General features: G+C 35.7%; 1 protein-coding gene across 9 annotated transcripts in view; it reads right to left on the reverse strand.

Annotated features, from left to right (window-relative positions):
• Nucleotides 1–25,043, reverse strand: part of LOC105490921 (solute carrier family 25 member 27) — a 41,885-nt gene that overhangs the window by 11,273 nt on the left and 5,569 nt on the right. For 5 of the 9 annotated variants that reach the window (XM_011756911.3, XM_011756918.3, XM_024795772.2 and 2 more), the window contains 7 exons: nt 24,546–24,630; nt 21,137–21,259; nt 18,755–18,867; nt 15,636–15,720; nt 14,181–14,273; nt 13,164–13,266; nt 7,417–8,073 (listed from right to left, as the gene is read on the reverse strand). In XM_011756911.3, coding sequence (XP_011755213.1) covers nt 8,002–8,073; nt 13,164–13,266; nt 14,181–14,273; nt 15,636–15,720; nt 18,755–18,867; nt 21,137–21,259; nt 24,546–24,630 — 674 coding nt within the window. In that variant the 3' untranslated portion in view covers nt 7,417–8,001. Of the gene's footprint in view, nt 1–2,448; nt 3,057–3,151; nt 3,265–7,416; nt 8,074–13,163; nt 13,267–14,180; nt 14,274–15,635; nt 15,721–18,754; nt 18,868–21,136; nt 21,260–24,545; nt 24,631–25,043 lie in introns of those variants that run through there. The other 4 variants (XM_071096956.1, XM_011756912.3, XM_011756915.3 and 1 more) reach the window with 4 other exon arrangements.

A 25,043-nucleotide genomic window follows, 5' to 3' on the forward strand; every position in this document is an offset into this window, starting at 1 on the left:
GGGTCCTACACAGCAATAACAAGGAAAATGAATTATTGATGTGAGCAACAACTTAGGAAGGTTCTCCATAGAATTTTACTGAGTGAAAAAAATAGTAAAAGGTTACATACTGCATTGTTCTATTTACATAATATTCTTAGATTAACAAATTATAGAGATGGAGAAAAGATTAGCGGCTTCCAGGAGTTAGGGATGGGGAAAAAAGGGATGAAAGTGCCTATAAAGGGATAGCATTAGCCATGGGCTGATGAACTGTTCTGTATCTTGTGTGTAGTGATAGTTATCAAAGCTACACAAAGGTGATGAAATTGCATGGAATCACACACACACACACACACACACACACACAGAGAAATGTGTGCTTGTAAATGAGTGACTTTGGAATCTGTGGATTGTACCAATGTCAGTTTGCTCCTGGTTTTGATTGTGTACAACAGTTATGGTACATCCCTATACATTTTTTTGGAAACTTTATGAAAATCTAAAATTATTTTTAAAAAAAGTTTTTAAAAATTCTAAAAAATTAAGATTTCAGTGCCACAAAATACAATTTTATTAGAATACACACACAGACAATTCAAGACCAAATCATTATAGGGGGCAATGAGAGTAGAGAGAGCATAGTCTTTTGAGTTACAGCAGGATTGGCCTCCATTTGTAAGAGCCATGTAACCCAAGCAAATCATTTACCGTCTGTTTCCATATCTGAAAATGGATATAACGACATGCACCTTACACTTTGGTTCCAAGGACTGCATGAATTAATGTAAATACAGTTAACATGTTTGCATTAAATAAATACTTGAGATGCAACAAAACATAGTGGGAAAGGAAGGACTTTAGATTTTGAAAGTCCCTGTTCATCATCTCAGGGTGACATGGATAATAAAATTTTCTTGGTTAGGTTCTTCATCTCTAAAAATGGAACTATACTTAAATATGATGACTAAATGAGCCAATATGAGTAAAATACCCACCACAGGAAATGTAATAAGTTATAGTTATTAGTACTATGAATGAAATTGAAACTTAAAAATATGTTCTCTCCTAAGATTCTTAAAGATTAAAAATCTTAAATTAGGTTTTTAAAAAATTTGATCTATTTAGGCATAATTTTTGTACAGTAAAACACTTTCATATTATACAGTTTGATGATATTTTGACAAATGTTTACAGTTTTATTCCCTTAAATAGTGTCTTTTGAAGAAAAGAGTTTGTAATTTTGATGAAATCAAATTATTCACACATTTTTCTTTTCTAAATGGTAGTTTATTTTGTTGTTATTGTTCCATTAAATCTTTTACTAACCCAAGGTGAAAAAACAAAACAAAACAAGAACTCACAAAAACAAACTTTCAATGCTTTGTTTAGAAGTTTTATAATTTTAGCTCTTGTATTTAGGTCTATGATTCATTTTAACTTTACTTTTTGTAGTGAGGTAAGGATTGAGGATTTTATTTTTCCATATGGATATCCAATTGTTATATTGCCATTTGTTGCAAAGACTATACTATTCAGTTAAGTTATTGGCGCTTTTGCCAAAAATTAATTGACCATATGTATGTGAGTTTATTCTTTGACTCTTTATTCTGTTGCATCAATCTCTACATCTGTCTTTGTGCCAATACCCCTTTGTTTTGATTATTTTCTAAACTGCTTGAAAGCTAATCTTAAAATTAAGTAATATTAATCCTCTAACTTTGTTCTTTTTCCTCAAAATTGTTTCTGATTTTCTATATGTATTTTAGAATATACTTGTCAACTTCTGCAAAAAAAAAAAATTGAAACCTGCTGGGGTTTTATTAGAATTTCATTGTAGGTAGAGATCAATTTGACAAGAATTAACTTTGGAGCAATACTGAGTCTTTTAATCCATGGACACAGTTCATTGCTCTACTAAAATCTTTAATTTCTCTCAGTAATGTTTTATATTTTTCAGTGAACAAATCTTGTATACTTTTGTTAGATTTATATCTAAGTTTTTAATGTTTTTATGCTATTGTAAATAATATTAATTTTTAAATATTTTAGTCCCCAGTTTTTCATTGCCAGTATATCAAAATATATTTTTGTATATTGGCCTTATATCTTGTGAATTTACTAGGACTTCATGCCATACACATGCACATTTTACCCACACTCAAGTGTTTAATTATTTCCGAATTTTGAGGAATACATTTAGCTTTTGGTATCCTTGAGGCTTTTTTATATACATAATTATATCATCTGTGAATAAAGGCAGTTCTATGTCTTCTTTTCTAATAAATGTGTCTTTTATTTCCTTTTCTTGGTTTACTGCAATGGCTAAGAACTTCAGTACAGATTAGAATAAAATGGTGAGAATTGATATTGCCTTGTTCCTGATTTAAGGAGAAAGTCTTTCACCAATACAATGTTAGCTATAGGTTTTACTTAGATCCTTTTTAACAGGATGAGGAAGTTTCTTTCTTTCTTTTTTTTTTTTTTTGCTATTTTGTTGAGAATTTTTATCAAATACTATTGAATTTTATCAAATACTTTTTCACATTCTATTGATACATGTTTTGTTTGTTCTGTTAATTGGGTGAATTATATTGATTTTTTAGGATGTTGAACTAATTTTGTATTCCCAGGATAAATCTCACTTAGTCATGATGTATTTATACTTTATATGATGCTGGATTTAATTTGCTAATATTTTTTCGTATCTACGCACATGGATTTTTAAATTTTCTGTTTATTGTGGTACAATATACATAAAACAAAACTTACTATTCAAACCATTTTTAAGTGTAGAGCTCAGTGGCATTAAATACATTCACATTGTTGTACAACCATTACCACCATCCATTTCGATTTTTTCATCTCCCAAACTGAAACTGTACCCATTAAACAACTACTCATGCCCTCCCCACTATTCTATATTGTCTTTATGAATTTCATTATTCTAGTACCTCAAGTAAGATCATGTATGTGTTCACTTTTGCCTGGCTTATTTCACTCAGCATAATGTTTTTAAGGTTCATCCATGCTGTAGCATGTATTTTCTTCCTTGTTATTACCTTCTTAACTCAGAACTATAACAGGACAAAACAAAACCCGTGATAACAAGCAATTAGGCACTTTAAAACATTTACTTTTAAAATCAGAATAACACAGTTTATTTACTCACATATATTCCTGTCTGTTACCAGATATTTTCAGCAAACAGACATCTTTAAGCATCTTCATCTGCTTTTATCAAACCTTGAAGTGGCTCCTGCTGCTGTTGACAATCACAGCAGCCTGTTGGGGGTAAAGTATGGGGAGAGAAAAAAATAATGTATTCCTCAAAATTCGGAAATAATTAAACACTTGAGTGTGGGTAAAATGTGCATGTGTATGGCATCAATGAAGGCCAAATAATGCTTTGTTTCCGTACATTTCCATACATGCTTTAAAATGAAGAATAATGTAAGCATATCACATATTTATTAACTGTTAGTCAATTATATATTATTTGAAACTATCAAATTCTAGATTTTATGGAATAGCTATTAAACTGATGAAGATGATCCTTAAAAATTATGACATGTTTTAAACACACATGATCATTTAAAAACAAGCATTTAATATGGTAAAAAAATTTTATAAAATCAGAAATGTTATTGACCCAACATAATTATTCTGAAGAAGAGAACAAAATGATTTAATCATGTTTATAAATGTCTTTCTCCCCACTCCCCAAAAAACCCTCTCAATTCAACGGGTACCTTCAGAGTGGCTCCTATTTGAAGTTTATAAAGGATACAAAGATGTGTTACATGGTCCTTGCTTTCAAGCGATACATCTTGTGTAGGGGATGCTGATACGTACATCTATGTAGTAGGGGAAGCAATGGGAGAAAGGGGGTACTGAAGATACTGAAGGCTTCAGAGAGGAAATAGTAGGTGATCATTTTAGATAACTGAGGTAGAATTTAATCAATACAAATAAAGATGACTAGGTGGTGGTGGTGGGAAGAAAGGTAGATGGAGGGAACAGAATAAACTACATAGAAAAGCAGCAAGTATAGAGCATCTCCAGGGAAATAATTAGAGCAATGCATTTCCAAGGAGGTAGGGTACAGGTAGCAGTGAAAGGTAAAAGTGAGAAAAATGTCCTGTAGTCAGATTGAGAAGGTCTTGGATATAGCATTAAAGGTTTTAATTTTTACTATGTGTGTATATAGGAGAAATTGAAGGTGAGAATATGCCCAAAGTTGCCCAAAGGAAGATGAGGGTGCTTCCCTGTGAAGAATGGATTTCAGGATGAGACAGTCCAGACACATTAAGAACTCTGTATTATACTTTAAGGTCTGAATAATTTTTTCCCCTATCTTGAAATACGAGAAAATAAACCCAGGCAAAAAGAATCCTAATGAAATTTTAAAAATTCTATTTTTTTAAACATTACATCAATATAATGGCTCCCTTTAAGTATATACAGGTTAAGATTCTAGAGGTCAATCACTTCAGCATTTTTTTTTTTCTTTCGCAGACAGTCTCCCTCTGTTGCCCAGGCTGGAGTGCAGTGGTGCAATCTCAGTTCACTGCAATCTCCGCCTCCCGAGTTCAAACAATTCTCCTGTCTCAGCCTCCTGAGTAGCTGGGACTATAGGCGCATGCCTGCACGCCCAGCTAATTTTTTGTATTTTAGTAGAGACGAGGGTTTCACTCTGTTGCCTAGGCTGGTCTTCAACTCCTGAGCTCAGGCATCTGCCCGCCTTGGCCTCCCAAAGTGCTGGGTTACAGGTGTGAGCCACCATGCTCGTCTCACTTCAGCTTTTAAGGAAATGGGAATTCAGAAGTGAAGGGACTTGATCCTAGTTATACTCTTCTGTCAGAATTAAAACCCAAAGTAGGATACTCTGGGTTCAGTCTTTCTTCCACATTATCTGGCATTCAATAATAATATATATTTGCTTGGTAGTCATCTTTAAAGAGTCTCAGTTTAATTGGAAAGCAAAGAATTACTTATTTTCCTTTCCAAAGAACTTGTTTTAACCATCAAGTATTAAAATTAACCATTTTTTTCTAGGAAAGTCCTGAAGGAATTTGTTTTCATTAATAGAAAAAATATATGTAATTATAACAACTGTAAATAAATGTGCTTGAAAATTTGAAGATCACTGAGTAACAAATTCTTTTATATTTACATTGTCCTGAATTTTTTTATTAGCAAAGTAAAAGAGAAATTGCAGACTCATATGATAGTCACAGATTCTTAAAAACAATAAAGATAAAATTAATTGATTCTTGTTATATGTAGCTGTAATCACTTTTTTCTTAATAGCAAATAAATGCTACTAAAGAGAGCAGAGATTTATATAAAAATGGAAGATGTACACCTGTCCACTAGTGGCTTACAATCAAATAGGATTTGGAGCACTTGAAAAAGACATGTTATTCCATATTGAAAGCAAACTTAATAAATGTTACCACTTTAATTATATATATAAATTAATTCATATATAATTTATATCTTGTATAAATTAGTCTATAATTAGATATACTAATTCATTTATACATATAAAAAACTGTACATAATTAAAAATAAGTATATACATTTTCAGTAAGAAAAAAATCATTTGAGAGGAGAAAAAATGTAGAGAAATAGCACATAGAGTGGTATTATAATAAGTAAGTGAGTTTAGAATTCTTAAGCCTGTGAGTATGGACACAAAAATTACTGAAATTTTAAATCCTTTTTATTTACTGAGAATTATTTTGGAAAATGAGTTGATGATTCCGAGTTGGCAAAAATAAGCAGTGTTCCAAGATAATCAGTAGATATTTCATCAGAAAATTATGAATGTGATTGGATAAGTGATGGGTATACTGGATTTGGTTAGATTATAGAAGGTCTTAATGTTCAAGCTAAAGCATGGTGACTCCATTCTAAAATGTATGCTAGAGGCAATTCAGATTCATTTAAAATGTATGAGACAAAAATGCCATAAGGAAAAATCTGTTTTTAGAAGACTTTACTGGTTTGTGACCATGATATAAGAGCCTTCCTTGATACCTAATTAGTGAACAATAACTCTCAGTCATAATAATCATATTAATTAGGGGAACTGTGTTTTTATCCTGGCTCTGCTACTAAGTCACTCATGAGCATGAACAACTCTACTCTGAATCTCAGTTTACTAACATGTGAAATGGGAAGGTTGAATCAGATAATCTCAAGGAGTCATTTCAGGTTAAAAATTCCTGAAATTCATGTTGATCCAGATCCCAAGGAATGATGTCAGTGCATAAGCAGTGTTTTCATCCCAACTCCCCAACCCCCTAAAGAATAAAGCTAAATCAATTGTTCATGGTCCAGTTTGGATGTAATTATTTTGATCCAGTCTTTACTTAATTTTAAAAATTACAAAACATAAAAAAACAAAATTTTCCCAAAGTGGTTCAATGCAGAACATGTGGGAAGTTAAGCATATATATATATATATAATATTTTACAATGCAATTACATATTGACAAATTCAATGAAAAAGTAGACCATCTAAATATTTTAAGAGATTAAACTTCACATTCTCTGCAACTAGAAAAACAATAAGCTACTGCATATCAGTACATGACATTCAAATATATTTTAAAGTGTACTTTCCCCTCTTAAAATGGCAGTGAGTATACATTAGTGCAACCACAAAGCACTTGTAAACTTTTTTCTGTTCAACATCATCCATGTCCATCAGAACCAATTCTGTTTGGCTGGCTCCAAGGCCTTTCTTGGGCCTGAGCTTCATGTTTTTCTATTTTAACAGTTACAGGCTTTATCTATAACCGCAGCCAACCATCCAGAAATGCCCACCGTCTGAGGCTGGGAGAGCTGGTGGTATATAGCTGAATTTGAAGAACTCTTTTACCTTTCTAAAATAAGAACATGGATTTGATTCAAAGATTGGAGACATAACTGTATACCATAAACAGATTTTTACTTATCACTTTTTAGGCAAGGAGCTTTGCTAAACTGAGTAAGAGTCAGGCCATTGGCAGTTTTAGTGTGATTTGTGAGTGCTCTCTCTGCCTCTCTAGAGCCCCTAGTGTCAGGTAAGGGAGATAAGAAAGGACGCATGACTATCTGCCTTGCTTTTAAAATACCAATGAAAGGCTGATGGTTAACAAAAGGTGCTTTATAAAAGGATCTATACAGCTGAGTTTTAATCAAATAAGTTGTAGTTCTTAATATATTACAATTCTTGAGAGCTAGCAATATATCTGGCTTGTAACAGACTATGTAACAAGGCAAATGCTCTATTCTTTTTTCATCAAGATTCTGTGTGTGGCTGTCAGAGGAAGTCATTAGCATGTGCAGTGGAGTGCTAACCAATTAACACATCTAATGAGAGGGTACTGACAGCAGCCTCTTTTCTTGAAATTCAAACATCATTTCAACTTGATTTTTTTAATCTTTCTGACAAGAAGTACAACTTCCTTCAATACTAGGGAAACTCAAAATGTTTATTCATTAATTTCCATTCACCTCCCTTTAATTTACAATATGTACACTTTAACAATGACAGAAAAGTGAATTATCAAACTTCAATTATAAATACTGACATAACAGGTTAAATGTATTTCTTAAGCACTACGTATATGTTCTTCCACATTCCTATCATCTACTTCAGATCTGAGATGCTGGCTCCCTCCTGGTACTCCTCCTCTAAGCAGGCTCTTCAGCATAGAATAGCAACTCAAGGGCCAAACCTTCTTGCCCAAGGTGAAAGTGGTCAGGCTTCGATTCTTCTTTAGAAAATGCTGTGCGGGGTCTCATTGGATGGCCTTGTGAGATCCGACCAGATCACTTTTGGACAAAAAGAGGAGTCAAAGAGAACTTGGGTTTCCAGAAAAAAATAAAGTGCTGCCCCCTATAAATCAGTCTCTGTGGAATAGGTGTCTTCCTAAAGAGGTAGAAATAATAGGGGGTATGTGTTGCAGATGCCCATATTTCAATAATACTGAACACTGTATCTTTAAGGGCTGCATCTTTAGGGGTTTAAAATGGACTGACTCCACTCATCTCTCTGATTTTTTCATAAGTAAGCCAGAACACCATTGACCAAGGGGTCTGAAAGATTAACCAAAGAAGTTAGTGCATATTTCAAAGCAATTATAAATATTCTACATATGTGCATACATATATTTGAATGACAAAGTCATTTTCCATCCACTTAGGCTGAAAACAAATATTTTGGTATTTCACCTTTGTAAAGGACTTTATAATTTACAAAGCATTTTTATGTCTTATCACAGATTTCTCTAAACAACATCTTACAATAGAAAGGAAAGATATTAATATCCCTGTTTTTCAAATGAGACCACTGAGGCTTAGCAGTCAAATGCCTTTTGGCATGTTATAGAGCTAGACCACAGGCTTCTGTTTTCCATTCTCAGAGTTCTTTTTATTGAACCATTACTGGCTAAAGGGCTGGGACTCAAGATGCCTGAATTCTAGGCAGGCTTTTCTATATCTTGTTTATGGAGCATAAAAATAAGTCACTTTAGAACTTGAAAGTGAGGAAGGTGAAAGATTATCCTTGGCGATTTAGGTCACAAAACCAACACCTGATGTCTCACAACATTTACATAAAAATTCACATTAAATATAGAAAAGCCCTTCCAGTTCAGAAAGCATTGTCTTTAACTTGAATGAAGGTATAGCTACATCTAAAGGAATTATAAAAGAATAAGGGTTAGAAGAAGACATAAATGCTGAGGATGTAAACAGTAAAGATACAGAGGGAAATCACAGGGTAAACACCGGAACAGAGAATGCCTTGGATCTAATAATTCCTGTCTAATTCAGTTCTAATCAAAATTGAACAGAGAGCAGCTCTATCATTCTAGAGTAGATAAATAAGCTTAAGCAATTAGAAAATAAAATGTATTTAGTTTTGTTTGTAAAGCAATGTTTATCTCATATTTGTTTGGAAATACTGAGCATGTTATATTAGTAAACTGAGAATTCACTAAGTAGTGGATTTAGGAGAATATATCTTGGTTATTTAAAGGTATGATGACATACATGAAATAAGGAATATAAAGCTATGATGATACCATATTCTTGTGACAACAAAAATGAAGTAAACGAATATAACTGGAGTTGGATGAAGAAGGTAGAGGTTTTAGTTAAGAACCCCTATGCAATCATTCTTAATTGCTGTGGTAATCAATCTTCTTCTTCATGTTAATGACATTATAGCAACAAAAACTATAGGCAAATGAAATAAGTACTAACCAGGGACTGAGCAAAGCAAGGTCATAGTACCTCTATCCAGTAGAAGGGATCAGGATAGAGTTTAGCTGGATTTTGAATAGAGTTTTTTTTAAAGAGTAGGAGATCATATAGCCAAAGAATGTGGGTGGTATATAAATGGGATTTACCAAGCCTCTGTACAGGAGTAGCACATGTGGGCACTATGTTTGCTTGCTGATTTTCTCACTGATCTAGCTATGAGCATTGCAAATAATACAAGTGTATATGAACCTATATTGTTTCTTTTGGTCTATCTTTTGCCATAAGGCTGGAGAAAAACCAGAAGCAGAGTCCCTTTTCATGCCTGCTACTGTGGAGCTGAACACATAAGAGCTCTCTTGGGTTGATTAAGTTTACAAATAAGCTCCTCTTGTTCTGATTCTGTGTTAAGAAAGAAACCTTCTAATTATTACTTGAGTACCCATATAGCTTGAATTTAGGAAAAAACACATTGACCAGAGGACTTGAACATCTAGATCACTTGCCAAATGTGTCGTGCGATGTGAACGAGCCAACTATTGTGGCCTGATCATCAGTGTCAATGAGATCAGCTGAGTCAAATCTATATTTTCAAGGCCAATTTACTTGGAAATGCTCATGAACTAGGTTTCTGTGCTCCGGGTCATGCACTGTGGCAAATCAACCAGGCAGTGACTTTCTGGTGATCTCTGGTGGTTAGCTAGCCTTTCTTTAAATACCCATCCACTGCGAGGAATGTCTCTTCAATTTTAAAACTTCTGTAGCTAGCTGCAGGATGTTGAGCAAATCAGTATACTGTGTTAGTAAGGCGCATAACGTTTTGAGTGGAACAGATCTGAGGTCAATTCCCAGCTCTGCCACATACTAGCTACATGAACTTGGGCAAGCTTCTTATATTTTGAGCCATGATTTTCTTATCTGAAAAATAATGAGGATAATACTGCTTGTTTTGCTAGGTTCTTATACAGTTTAAAAAAGTAATGTATGTAGAGCTTTGCACGTATTAAGTACTCTTTTTTGTTATTTATACTTCCTGAGTCATATGTATAAAGACAAAGGATTAAACAAAGTGGTCCCATCCTTTGTACTTAAATATTCTACCTGCCCCTCATCCCTTCTGACCCTGATTTTGTGTTTCTGCAATGGTCTCACTCATCCTCCTAAAGAAACACAAGAAGCCCCATTTGCTTTTTTCTGCCCCTCACCTTCTGCATATAATCAGTTACTAGGTCCTATGGAGTTAACCATAAATGTCCCTAAAATTTATCTTCTCTCCATTTCTACAGTCATCTAACTGGTTAGATCATTGCTAAAACTTCTTTTCTTATATCCTAGCTTTCAATGCATCTACTATACGGCTTCCAAAGTAATCTTGCTGTCAAACAAACCTTAGCACATTGCTCCCGGGCTTAAGCAGGTGCTCCATAGAGTTCATCTAAACTACTAGGCTTGGCCCACAAGGTTCTTCCCAACTTGGTCCTTAAGTACTTCTCTAACCTTATCTCCTACCATCTCCCCTATGAGGACCTATTCTTCAACCAGACTGAATTTTCTGTAGTTCCTCAAACATAACAGGCCTACACATGACATGATCCCTATGCTCATGTTGTACCCTTGTATTTCTCTTGACAAATGCCTATTGATGCCTCAAAGCCCAGATCAAATATCAGCTCTGTGAAGCTTCTTGTGACTTTCCAGATATAGTCATAGCCATTTCTACTCCACTCTCTGTGTTCCCACAGAGTACTGTTCATACCACTGGTAGAGCAAGAATACAACCTCCTTAATAAGGCTATGTTATCGGGTGTCAGGCCGCCTGGGTTTGATGCCCTGAACCACTCACCTGGCCAAGCTATTTAGACTTTTGATGTTTTTTGTTTCCTCCTCTATAAAAGAGGGATATGATAGTAACCTACAGCACAGATTGTTGGGAGAATTCAATGGGTTAAGCCATGAAAATGATTAGCACAATATTGGCCATATACCAAGTGATTCAGTAGTATTTATTTAGTAATTTTTATTATTTCTGTAATTTTAACTACTTACATGTTTAACTTCTACATCTCATTGTAAGCTCCTCTAGTGCAAAGACTATGTTATTCCTCAGTGTTACCAGCACTTATAACAGTGCCTGGTTTATGCAGGCCAAATCAAACTTTACCTTTCCAGTAAGAAACAGCCACAGTTTTGACATAATTTCAAGGTATAATCAAAACCACCAAAATAATATCTCAAACTCGAGTATACTTTTATCAGGTATTGCCAAGGGCTTTGGCTGTTAATTTCATATTAATACACAAATACCTACTATTCCTTGATGATATCATTTATTACCAACATTTCAATTACTATCTATATGTGGAAAATGCTCAAATCTAAACCTCCATCCTTGTATTCTCTCCTAATACCCAGACCAGTATATTCAGTTTGTCATCCAGACATCTCTGCTTGGATGTCCTATGGGTATCCAAAATTTCACAGGTCTTAAACTAACCTTATTTTACCTACAGATCTTCTTCCCTGCAAATGATCCTCGTTTTAGGAAATTACATCATCATCCTCCTTATCTTCTCCAACCATTCTCCTATCCCCATCCAATTAGTCATGTTTCTATTCCCCTTCTACCTCCTAAACATGTTTGTAGTCCATCTTCTGTTCCCACTGTCATACTCTTGTCCAAGCCACCATTATCTCTCATATATCATTACTCCTGGTCTTTTCCCAATCCACATGACAGGCAGAACAAATTTTCTAAAAATGCAGTTTTCTTCAAACCGGTGCCCATTACTCTTCTGGCTCATATGTCCTTCCCAGTGTGGTGTCTGCCTCTCTCTGGTCTCACCCTTTGACTCTCTCCATGAGGTCTCTCTCTGTGGCTTGGCCTGCTAGGTTTCCTTGAACTCGCCCTGCTCTCTGTCCACTCCAACTGTCCCTCTATAGAGAATGTTTTTTTTCCTGCCCTCTTTACCTGGCTAAGTCCTACTCATTTTGCAAATCTAAATTCAAAAGTCCATTCTCCAGGGAGGTTTTCCTAATTGCCAGTTTAGGCTGTACTTATTTGCTATATATTTCTATAGCACTATGCACTCTTCCCATAACATTTATCACTTATAGTTTCTTATTCAAAACTGAGACCTCAGGACAGGGCTTTGCATGATGTAGGTACTCAATTAAAAAGATACATGTAATATTATATATAATTGTATTATAATATATTGTGTTAATTTTTGATTGCTTGAATTTCTAAACCTATAACTCACCCATTCTTTCAAATGTTTTAACTTATAGAAAAGTCAGCACTTTGTTTTTATTATATTTGCTATATTGCTTAAACAAGTCTAATTCTACATTATAGATTAGAATTCTACATTTTATTATATTTGCTATATTGCTTAAAAGTCTAATTCTATATCTTAGTTCACTGCAATGAAAAATAACATCTAAACCAAATAAAAATGATATAATGTTTTCTTATGAAGCAGAGTTTGTAGTAATAAATATTAATGGGTAATGTAACATTTGCTATCAAAGTAACAAATTTTTTTGAAACAGTAAATTTTTTTGTAGGAGAGATCTCTAGTGTAAAATCTGTATATGTGTTCCAAAATATTATATTAAAATATAACTAAATGGAATACTAAAAATTTTACATGACAGAAAATCTATTTACTGGCTTTATAACAAGACTATCAACTTATTCATTAATGGAGGTAACTTATTTTATCTTACTCTACCACAGAAGGCAAGATAACTCTAAGGAGAGGTGAAAGGAATTAAAAGAAGATTTAAAAAAGAAAGGACTTTGATTTGGGGGGCAGGGCCATGCTTCAAACCAGAAGAGAAAAGGGAAAATGCTTATAGATTAAAAGTAATTTAAGTACAAAGAAAAAAAAAAAAAACAAAGGAAGTAAACCTAACTTTACCATTCTCAGCCAAGATGGTAAAAAGCCTTTATATAGACTCATGAATCCTTCACCTTGAACTGCCTGAATCAAGCAGTCAGTTGATGATTTATACAGAAGTCCCCTACAAAGGAAACAAGATCCTTTTGTTAATTTTTTTCTGTGTAAAATATATATATATATATATTCATAAAATTAAGTTGTCTAAGGAATCTTACAAAAATTAAATATTGGCCGGGCACAGTGGCTCACGCCTGTAATCCCAGCACTTTGGGAGGCCAAGGTGGGCAGATCATGAGATCAGGAGATTGAGGTCATCCTGGCTCACACGGTGAAACCCCGTCTCTACTAAAAAAAATAAAAAAAATTAGCTGGGCATGGTGGCGGGCACCAGTAGTCCCAGCTACTCAGGAGGCCAAGGCAGGAAAATGGTTTGAACCTGGGAGACGGAGCTTGCAGTGAGCGGGAGATTCCACCACTACACTCCAGCCTGGGTGACAGAGCGAGACTCCGTCTCAATATATATATATATATATTTTCTGCTAGTTTAGAAAAATATTTGTGGTTCTACAGATAGAGATAACGTCTTTTGATCTTAAAGATATTTTCAAGGTTAACTCTTCTGATTCATGCCACCCTTGGTCTTATACTTAGAATTCACTCTATCTTTTTTCTTCCACAGAGAACATACTGTTTCATATCGAATCAAATTCTCCATGTTATCTACTCAAGTCATAAGCTTCTGAAGAAAGTGCTGTGTAAATTCTCAGCAGAATATGCTTTCAACAATTCTTTAAAAACAATAAAGTCCTAATAAAAACCTTGTGTCTAAATAATATGATTGTTAATTAGCTTATCTCCCCAAAGGCTTGTCACTTTTTCATCAAAGAGCAGGTAACTGCATAAAAACAATGCTCTTAATTTTCTCAAAAAACACACGAATACATTTCTATCAATAAAAAATGCAAAGATGCATCTTTGAAAAACAATGGTATTACAGACATTCAAGAACATGGATACTGAAGACTTTTTACTTACCTTCCTTGTTTATCTCGTGGTTGATTCATTATTCTGCTTTTGATGACATCAGCTGGTGTTCCCAGAATAGAAGCTACCAGTCCAGAACATAAACTATAAATACAAATAAATGAAATTGAAAGATGATATGTAGTAGTTTCTAGCTTAGGAAAGGGAATGTGGTATTCAGAAAGAATATACTACTAAATGTATTCTTATAAGCTTCATAATGCTCTTTTTGCTTAAAATTAATGCTAAATTAATTAAAGAGGTAGAAAAAAAAATCAAAAACAAAAAGAATGTCAGTTAACAAACAGGCATTGTGTACCTGCTGGTGCCAAGCATTCTTCTAGGCAATGAACAAGACAGGTAAGACCCTGCCCTTGAGGAGCTTATACTTCACTTGGGAAAAGGCAGAAGTGAAATAAATAATTTCAGAAGCTGACAAAAGCTATGAAAAAAAACATGGGGAAGTGTGACAGGGAGCAAATGGGTGACAGGCAGTCAGGGAAAGCTCCTGGGGTGACAGCAGAACTGAGTGGTCAAAAAGGACACATCTGTATGAAGACCTGAAGGAAGAAGGTTACATGAAGATAGAACAGTACATGCAAAAGCCCCGAGTCAGTAATACTCTCGGAGTGATTAAATTCACACACACACACACACACACACACACACACACACACACACACACACTCCTACCTCCAAATATTTGACTTGACACTATTATATTTACTTTTAGGGTCATCTAAATAGCATAGGAAGTTTTAGAATTTGGAAACAAGATCAGAAGCTAAATGAAATCACTATAATGTCAAGGACAGTAGACATCTATAAAATAAGTCATTCTAATGGATAATTTAAAATTGTGTTGCAAAGAGATCAAGGTACTGCTCCTTCCTGGAAAGGCCTTCTTCCTGTCCCTTTCTGTGAAGAGACACAGCTTTTCAAAACCCTTGTCTATTTCTGCCTCCTTTGTGGATCCTTCCAAGTGGTTTTTTCCTTCCTCTGAACCCTGTAGTAACTAGTTGCTTCCTTTTAGCATTTCTTGTAGAGTGTTTTTATATTTGTCTTGTTTTCCTTGTTGGTAAGTTCCCTGGGTAGGAATTGAGTTTACTCCTTTGATGCCCACTGCAGAGCCCTGCCCAGTGCCTTTAACATAAAAGGCACTCAAACATATCTGTTGAGTTGGAGAGTCCATCATCATAGCCTGTTCCTGGGATGGCTCCATCAAGGTGCAAATATTTTGAGAAGTTTAATCCAAAACATCCTACAACTGTCTCTTCCCCATTCTAACTGCAACAAACTTTAAGAAATTCATCTTTATAAATATACTCTTCTCTAAAGGTGATGCCAGTACAATCCCAATCAAATGAGTCTAAAGAATTTATGCCAAATATAGAAGAAAAAGTTATTTAAAAACAAAAAACAAAACAAAACAAAAAAAAACCAGAGTCCAACTAAAACAATCCTTACCTTGATAAACCATGAGTCATGATATTGTCCTCAAGTGGTGTATTCAATACCAAGTAGTGTTTCACTGTATCGTAAGTGGTTAAATCTGGCAATGGAAAAAGTTTAAATATTCATCAGTCAACAGTGTATGTCTTGTGTCAAGAATATGCTAGGCTTGGGGCAGGAATGTGTACCAGGATAAAAGATACCAAGGAATCTTTCTTGTTCTCAAGGAAAGCACAGCTACAGAGAGAGAGGAAAAGAAGAAGAGACAGAAAGTCAAATGTATCATTTCGACTCCTGAATCTAGCTGTGCCTAAAGTCAGCTCAACCCCTGGGCCTTTTAGTATTTGAGCCAATAAATTACTTTTTTTAGCCAAAGCTGAATTGAAATCCTATCACTTATAAATAAAAGGTCCTGACCTTTATTCTACATTAAGCCTTTTATACATTTTCAAGACAGGGTCTCCGTCACCCAGGCTTGAGTGCAGTGGCACAATCTCGGCTCACTGCAACCTCCGCCTCTTGGGCTGAAGCGATTCTTGTGCCTCAGCCTCCCAAGGAGCTGGGATTACAGGTGTGCATCCGGCTAATTTTTAAATATTTTTGTAGAGATGGGGTTTTACTATGTTACCCAGGCTGGTTTCAAACTCCAGAGCTCAAGAGATCTGCTCACCTCTGCCTCCCAAAGTGCTGGGATTATAGGTGTGAGCCACCGCGCCTGGCCCTTTTATACATTTTCTCTAATGGCAATGAAGAGCTATGGAAGGGTTTTTTTTTTTTTTTTTTTTTTTTTTTTTTTTTTTTTTTTTTTTTTTTTTTTTGAGACGGAGTCTCGCTCTGTCACCCAGGCTGGAGTGCAGTGGCCGGATCTCAGCTCACTGCAAGCTCCGCCTCCCGGGTTCCCGCCATTCTCCTGCCTCAGCCTCCCGAGTAGCTGGGACTACAGGCGCCCGCCACCTCACCCGGCTAAGTTTTTGTATTTTTAGTAGAGACGGGGTTTCACTGTGTTACCCAGGATGGTCTCGATCTCCTGACCTTGTGATCCGCCCGTCTCGGCCTCCCAAAGTGCTGGGATTACAGGCTTGAGCCACCGCGCCCGGCCTATGGAAGGGTTTTAAATAGGGGAATGACATCACAATGCTGGAGTTATATAAAGTTTACCCACACTAAAGTATAGGGAAGTAAGTTTTAATAAGGCAAGAATGGATAGGTACATTTGATTGCACTGGGGGAAACAGCCATGGACAAAGTGAACAAACACCCTTGCTCTCTGTTGTGGGATGAGACAATCAAGTAAACTACATGATGTTTCAGATGCACTTGCTCTTGAAGTAAATGCCCTGAAGACAAAGAAGGTAAGGAAAGGGACAGAGAGTACCAGAGGGTAGGGAGGAATAGTTTCTATTAATTTTAAATAGGGTGATCAGGCAAGACCTCTTGATAAGTGGACATTTGAACAGAGACCAAAAGAAAGCATGAGAAAACAAACTTGTAGATAGCTAAGAGAAATTGCCCCAGGCAAAAATACAGTATGCTTTCTAACCCTGAGTCAGGGGTCAGCTTGTGGTGGTAGAGGAACAGCCAGAAGACTGGGCCAGCAGCAGCAGAATATGCAAGGAGTAGCAGAGTCTAGATGATGAAGAGCGTCAGGAGCCAGGGGAGGCTTTTGAGCAGAGGAGTGACTGCCCCAGGTTACTATTTAGAACTTAACAGAACTACTGAGAACTCTATTAAGAACTCAATAGTTCTATTAAGAGTAGACTACAAGAAAACAAGGCAGAGCAATCATCCCGGTAAGCGACGATGACGACTTGAATAAGGGAGTAGTGGAGCCCTGGTCAAGTTCTGGATAAATTTTGAAGAATCAACAGGATCAGCCAGCAGACTGAATACAGAATGGTAGAAAGAAATCAAAGACAACTGCAAGGTTTTGAGTGTGAACAATTTAAAGGACAGAGGCACCATTTATAGGGATGGTGAAAATGAAGATAGCTTTAAATTTTAAAAAATAAGGTAACAGCAAAGATAATCTTGGTAAAATCAGTTTCGAAGGCATAGTGGGGCAAAATGGGAATGGGGTAGATATGGAAAAACCAGTTGTGAGGCCTCTATAGTGGTCCAGTTGGAGGGAATAAATAATACTTGGACAACAGAATGGCTCCAGGGATGGAGAAAAGTATGAGTCTGAGATATATCTGGAAGATGGAATGACTGGATTTGGTGACTGCTTGGATATAAGCAATGGAGCAAATGAAAAAGAAGAGCCAAAAATCATGCCTAGGTTTCTGCTTGTACAGCTGAAAGAGTGGTGATATATTTTTGAGATTATGAAGAATGTAGAAAGAATGGTGTGAAAGAAGAGTTTCTAGCTTCTTTCTCACACAAAGATTGACTTCCTTTGATGTTTAGGTACTATATTACTGGAACTCTAAAAATGCTATTTATATTCCAGTGACAAGTTTTAAGAACACCAATAGCGTGTTAATATCTGTGTTTCAAATAAATCACTCTGGATACCAGGCACATATTTGAGGATGGAGGAGGAGACCAGTTAGATGGCTGTGGCAGTGGTCCAGCTGAGAGGTTTTCAAGGTTGATGGTGTACAAATCATCATTTTAAGGATACTGAAGTAGTAGGTATTGGAGGGGAAAACTTTTAAGAAATATTTGGGAGACAGAATTGGTAAGTGAATATGAGAAGTGAGGGGTAGGGATGAGTTAAGAGAACATTCAGGTTTCTGGCCTGGGGTGTTAGGAATGGGAGCAGGATTGCCAGGGGAAAGATTTGGACAGTCTGGATACAACAACGATCAGATAGCTGTATCTATCGGTTTTAATCTTAAAGGAAAGTCTGGACTAGAGAGGAGGACCTTAGAAATAGTTTGGCCTTGTCTCCTTATTGTCACAATTTGCCTATTTTAGTAAATCCTTTTCATACATCACTGTAGAATGAAGCAAAAATGCTCTGTGGAAAATATTCAATTATGACCTAGAAAATCTATACAGCTGGTCAACAATATATGGTCACCAATATATTATAAATAAAAATAAAACATAAATTTTCACTTCTCTAATTTAAGTGCTTTTAACTATGAAGGCAATTAGAACTTTTTAGAATTTAACAAAGTTTCCATTACCTCCCATATTCACCAGCGCTGCTCTTTGTATATTGGGTACCCAGCCTGCCCACAGCCCACGTATTCCTCCTTCAGCTAAGATTTTTGCAAATGCATGATGTACACCACGAAATCTAAGGGGAATAATAACAAAATGTGAAAACTCCATATATTCCTGTGTATGAAATGCAACTGGATAAGCTTCACTTACAGCTCTTATCATCTGGAGTAAGTAACATCCAGATATAATTTATCCAGAATTATTAGAAATTGAAGCAATCTACGTAAGTCTAATTTACAGATAAACATAATAATCCTTTAGGAAAAAAAGCCAACATTTGACTTAAACATTTTTAACGGAAATCTTTATAAACTGTGTCATCTTCTCAAGATTATTAAACAGATAAAAATACCTTTCTTGATATTTTATATTATCACTACACATATTAATTATAGGAGAAAACCAAAGGTTATCAGACTTCTGAATTAATTTTACTGGTGATGGAAGGGACCTGCAAATTTTTAGAGTTCATTAAATAATGACATTAACAACAATTAATCTCATAAAAAATGACAGACTAAGAAGTAAAAAGGACAATTTCATAATAAGAGTTCTTAAAATGGAAGAATTTTAGCTTCAAGAAAATTTAGTAGACTATCTTGCTCATTTCTCTCTAGATAGATGAAGAACGGTGCTGAAGAAGCATAAACCAAATACGGAATCCTCTGGCATTAAAAAAAAGTTTGAGCTTTATGCAGTCAGAAAAACCTGAAGTCAAATGCCACCTTCACCACTTACTAGCCTGTGTGGCTTTTACTCAGGCATCACACTCTCTGAATCTCACCAAAAAGACAATGTCACATATTTATTGCTGTTATGCTACATGAGAAGTTATGATCATGAATGATGATCACTGTAACTAAAATTTATGGAGCACTAAGTGCCAAGTATTTAATATACATGACATGCATTTTAATACTGAAAACTCATGAGATAGATAATATGATTTTAATTTACATTTGAAGAAACCAAGGCTTAAAATGGGCAAGGAATTTGACTATGATTACAAAGCTAAGATGTGGTAAAGACTGGCTTTGAATCCCAGGCTGTCTGATCTCGATGTTCATGCTCTTTACTATAGTATATAGACTTGTCCCCATTACAGGTTAATATAAAGAGTTTGATTATTAAAATGCACTACATTAGGTATATTCAAACCAAAAATTTCCAACATTAAGAACAGAGAGGAAAAAACTGAGGGATCAGTTAAAAACTCAGATATTTCTGGATCCTAATAACCAGTTTTCTCCTCCTATCCAAGAAGGCAGCGTGACTTCTCCCTGTTACTTAGTCATTAGAAGTTGTTATAAGATGACAAACTGGGCCCTGGGGTTCTATAAACTACTTGGTTAAGTCACAGTGGTACCCTTTTCTCCTGTGCTGTGCATGTTCTCTCCATGTTTTGAAGGCTGAAGGGGACCCTGGGCTGCAGTAGCCCAGCCTCCTTTTCCACTGAGTCAGCTACACGAAGAGGGGCAGAGAGCAGTGGTCAGTGGTGAAGATGGCCCCAAACCCTCCTTTGCCTCTGGCTCAGCTGCAGACCTGGAGTGTTCGGAGGAGCAGCTCCCTTTGTACTCAGCTCAAGTCATCCTGTACTTCCCTTTTTTCTGGGAAAGGTCTATCCATCTGCATGATTTTGTCCCTTTCCCAGGGGAAACCAAGTAGTATTTTAATAAACTGTTGAACATGGAACCCTTGAAAGAAAGTCGGATTTCAATAATACAGTGTAATGCAATGGGAGGATTTTATATACCAAAGCCATACTTAAAAATTCCTTTAAATTAGGGAAAAAGAGGGCTTCAAGATGAAGAAGGAATTAGATTCAACAAGAAAGTTGGGACAATATGCAACGTTAACCCTGCTACTCTCTTCCTGCAGGGTGAAGGGAACGAAAGCAAGGTTTTTCACACTAATGAGCAGCCAGGCATGTTAACCATCATGACAGCCTTTTGAGGGAGTTTATAAAGATGAAAACCCAAGAGACCAGAAATGTTAAGTACTTCCACAACACCAAGCCACAATGGCAAAATTGAGATTCATACCAGGGCAAGTTTTAATAATCAAACTGTTTATGTTAACCTGCAGTAGGGGACAAGTCTAGCCTTGGCTGGAAAAACCAGCAAAGAATATCACACACATATAATTTGTCTGGTATAGAACATGTACACTTTCTAGTGCAAAGAAAAGATCCAGCTTAGTTTTCCTCTTAATGAACTTCCAAATTAAAAAAGTCAGAAGTAATATCTTTACTGCATATTGGATGATAATTCTACCAGGTACATGTTAAAAATATGATGGTGGCCAAGGGAAAAAGAGAAGTATTGGTTAATTGGAGAACTTACCGCAATGGTTTTCCTTCCAGTTTCCTTTTTCCTTCCATTTGCATCTGAACCTTCACTAGGTCAGTTGGATTGGCTAAAAACTGGCCAATAACACCAGCCATCATCCCTCCAATGACTGATTTCCTAATTGTAGAAGGAAATTGTTTTTAAAGTTTCCATTAATTTCATGAATTTTACAGTGAACCAATACTGAGCTAGTACAGGGCCTAGGTAAGATATTTCAGATCAAGTAAAGAAAAGGGCATACCCAAGTAAGTCACAGAGTAAACAGTTTGACTATTTACTGATGGGAGGTTAAAGGAGTATAAGGAGTGAAAATTTCAGGCCTTATATGGCCTGAAATCCAAAGGAAAGAGCAGTTGTTTCAAAGATATACACATCTGAATTGATAATTGTAGTTTAACTCCAACTACAGGGGAATCAAAACTGCGTAGATGTAGTCAGCCTAACAGACAAAGGCTAGACTCCAGTCACCTTTAACCCAGATTACTGCAGTAGTCTCGGGGAAAATAAATATTTTATTTCCTTTTACTTTAAAATAACTTGAAGAACTATAAAAGGGTATAAAAGAAAAGTCTCCTTCTGACCCCTATGCCCAGCTCCCCTCCAGTGAAGCAATCACAATTACTATTTTATTATACCCCTTGCCAGATATAATAACAAATTCACTGAATGCTCATGTCAGGCACTGTTCTGAGCATTTTAAAAATACCATTTAATTCTCATATCAACCCTCGTGACAGTGCTGTCATTCTCTCTGTCAGATGAGGAAACTGAAGCACGGAGCAGTTGAATGACAGCTCAAATCACACAACGAATGAGTGGGACAGCCAAGATGTGAATCCAGACAGCCTGCATGTAGAGCCCACAGTCTTAAACATTAAGTTATGACTGACAGTTTGTGCATACACAAGCATATCTGTACAAATGTTCCTTTGTAAAAGCACTAATATAGAATGTCAAGTTGTACAGTGTTCTACACTGTTTTCTTAACAGCATATCTTAAAGGTTATCCCTATCAGATCATATAGAGCAGCCTCATTCTTTTTAATAGTTCGATAGTATTTCATTTTATGGATATGCCATAATTTATTTAACTAGCATAATTTTAAGAAATGTGAACATTTACATAACATTTGCTAGAGCCTGTCAAATTGCTTTCCAGAAAACCTTTATCAATTTGCACTTCCACCAGCAACCTATGAAAATGCCTGTTTCTCCACACAATGATAAGCACAGTATCATATTTTCTTCTCTTTGCATCTCTCAAAACCACTCTTTTTCTGTATTTTTTACATAATTCTAATTGTTTATTCATCGACTGTTACTGTAAGCTGAATGACAGCAGGATTATTTCTTTTTCATTACTACAGCCTCAGTATTAAGTATAAGACTGGCATACCATAATTACCGAATAAATTGTTCTGATTGGGTCAAAAGGACGTTAAACCTACCCACCCTGAAAGTTCTGGTATAATATTTCCTTTGAACTTTTTACTTAAACCTTTGCCTTCTGGAAGAAATTCCAAAATGCAAGGACTATTAATCTTCTATTCCATAACTGACTTTGGGAAAGCAATTAGTATAGCTTAGTACATTACAATTTTTCAAAAACAGGATAAAGAAATGTGGCCTGAAAGGTGAAACTATATATTGCCCTTTTTTTAATAGTTGTGACTTGGATTTTTTTAACACTAAGAAAGATTTTATAGGCATCTTTCCATGCTAGTCACATGAAACCTACCTCATGCTTTCGATAGCTGTGTTATGCCATAAATATATCATAACCTACTTAACTGCTTCCAATCAATAGTTTAAATTAAAAAAAAATTTCTATCATCAACACTGCTACAGTCAATATCTTTGTATCTATCTTGATGCATATGTAGAAGCATTTATAAATGATTATAATCACAAAGGGTTAAAGGATTACACATTCAAAAATGTTAACAAGTAATTTATGCTCCAGAAAGACTATTATAACTTATATTTCCACTAACAGCTTAAAGTTAGTTTTAATTAATCCCCTTGATTATTGGTGAGTTTGAACATTTTAATGTTTAATGAACATGTATATTTCTTTTGTGAACTGCCTATTGGAATCTTTTCCTTAGTTTATTGTGTTTTTTCCCCCCTCTCTCTCTCTATATATATATATATACACACATATATACACACACACACACTTTCTCTCTCTCTATACACACACACACACACACACACACACACAGAGGTGAAGAACAGTTTGGTATGTGCAGGCAGTGGAATCTTTCAGCTCATTAGTGCACCACTCTGCAAGAGAATCAATGAATTGCTTAGTTCTCTGAAGGCACAGGTCAGATTTTGCAGATCTTCTAAGTCACATTCCAAAATTTCCACTTTATTTTGTGGGTGATTAGAAGCTAGTGACAAGTTTTAAGGACACCAATAGCGTGTTAATATCTGTGTTTCAAATAAATCACTCTGGATACCGGGTACACATTTGAGGATGAAGGAGGAGACAAGTTAGATGGCTGTGGCAGTGGTCCAGCTGAGAGGTTATATATTATAATTATATACATAAAATTTTTTATTTTTATTTTTTATTTTTTGAGACAGAGCCTTGCTCTGTTGCCCAGGCTGGAGCGCAATAGTGCAATCTCAGTTCACAGCGACCTCCGCCTCCCAGGTTCAAGCGATTCTCCTGCCTCTGCCTCCTGTGTAGCTGGGATTACAGGCCCCCACCACCACACCCAGCTAATTTTTTGTATTTTTAGTAGAGACAGGGGTTTGCCATGTTGGCCAGGCTGGTCTCGAACTCCTGACCTCAGGTGATCTGCCCACATTGGCCTCCCAAAATGCTGGGATTACAGGCATGAGCCACCGTGCCCAGCCTGTGTTTTCTATATTTCTATTTATTTATAGGCACTCTATGTATATTATTTATAGTAACCGATTTTTTCAGTTTCTGTTAAATAATATACACTTACATTAATAATCTCACCTAGTCCTATAAAAACACTTAATGGTTAGTGTTACTTCTATAGCTGTGAAAACTGAAGATAAAAAAGGTGAAGCAGTTTGTCCAGGTTATACAGTAGTAGAGCAGGAATTTGAGCCCATCCCTGACTGACTCTAAAGCCGAGAGTTCTTAATAAAAAGAGAAATAAAAAGGTACTCTATAAGAATTCTTTCAACAGTAAAATATTAAATATCTCTATATATGCACCTTATATATATATGTACATGTATGTCTGTATACCATGTGCAGTAAAATGCTCAATTATATGGACTTATATTGTAATTATTTATTATTTTAAGTCCATAATTATTTTAAGGCAATTTGGGTACAAATGTACAATTTTACATAAACCTAATAAACATTAAGGCATTTGGGGCAACAGCATGTTATTTTCAAAACAAAACTTACCAAAGGGGATAATGCTCATCTTCACTCTTGCCAAACACAACCTCTCGGAGATGTTCATATGTGACCATTCGACCTCCGGAGTACACTGTGTAAAAAAGATCATTAAAAAGGTAACTTTGGCTACATGTATCTATATGCTTATGTCTATATAAAATAAGAGGACATTCCGACATGGCCTAGTCAATCTCTCTAGCTGTGTCTTTGTCTCATGGGGCCGATGCTTCTGACATGTGGGTTTCTTGATGCTTCTCCAAATGGGGCATGTTCTTTTCAGACTCTTGCCTTCCCACATACTGTCTGATCTTTCCAAAATGAATTCTCCCTTCTCTGCTTTACTAACATGTCCTTGTCTTTCAGGACTCAACTCAAAAACATGTTTTTCAGAAAGTGCTCTCTGACCTTTTGATCATATTGATTAGAAATTAACTTTTCTTGCTTATCTTTCCATCAGACCATGAGCTTCTCTAGGCAGGCTCTGTGTGTTTGTTTTTACTTACC

The sequence above is a fragment of the Macaca nemestrina genome, chromosome 5, assembly GCF_043159975.1.
Source record: "Macaca nemestrina isolate mMacNem1 chromosome 5, mMacNem.hap1, whole genome shotgun sequence".
NCBI lineage: Eukaryota > Metazoa > Chordata > Mammalia > Primates > Cercopithecidae > Macaca > Macaca nemestrina.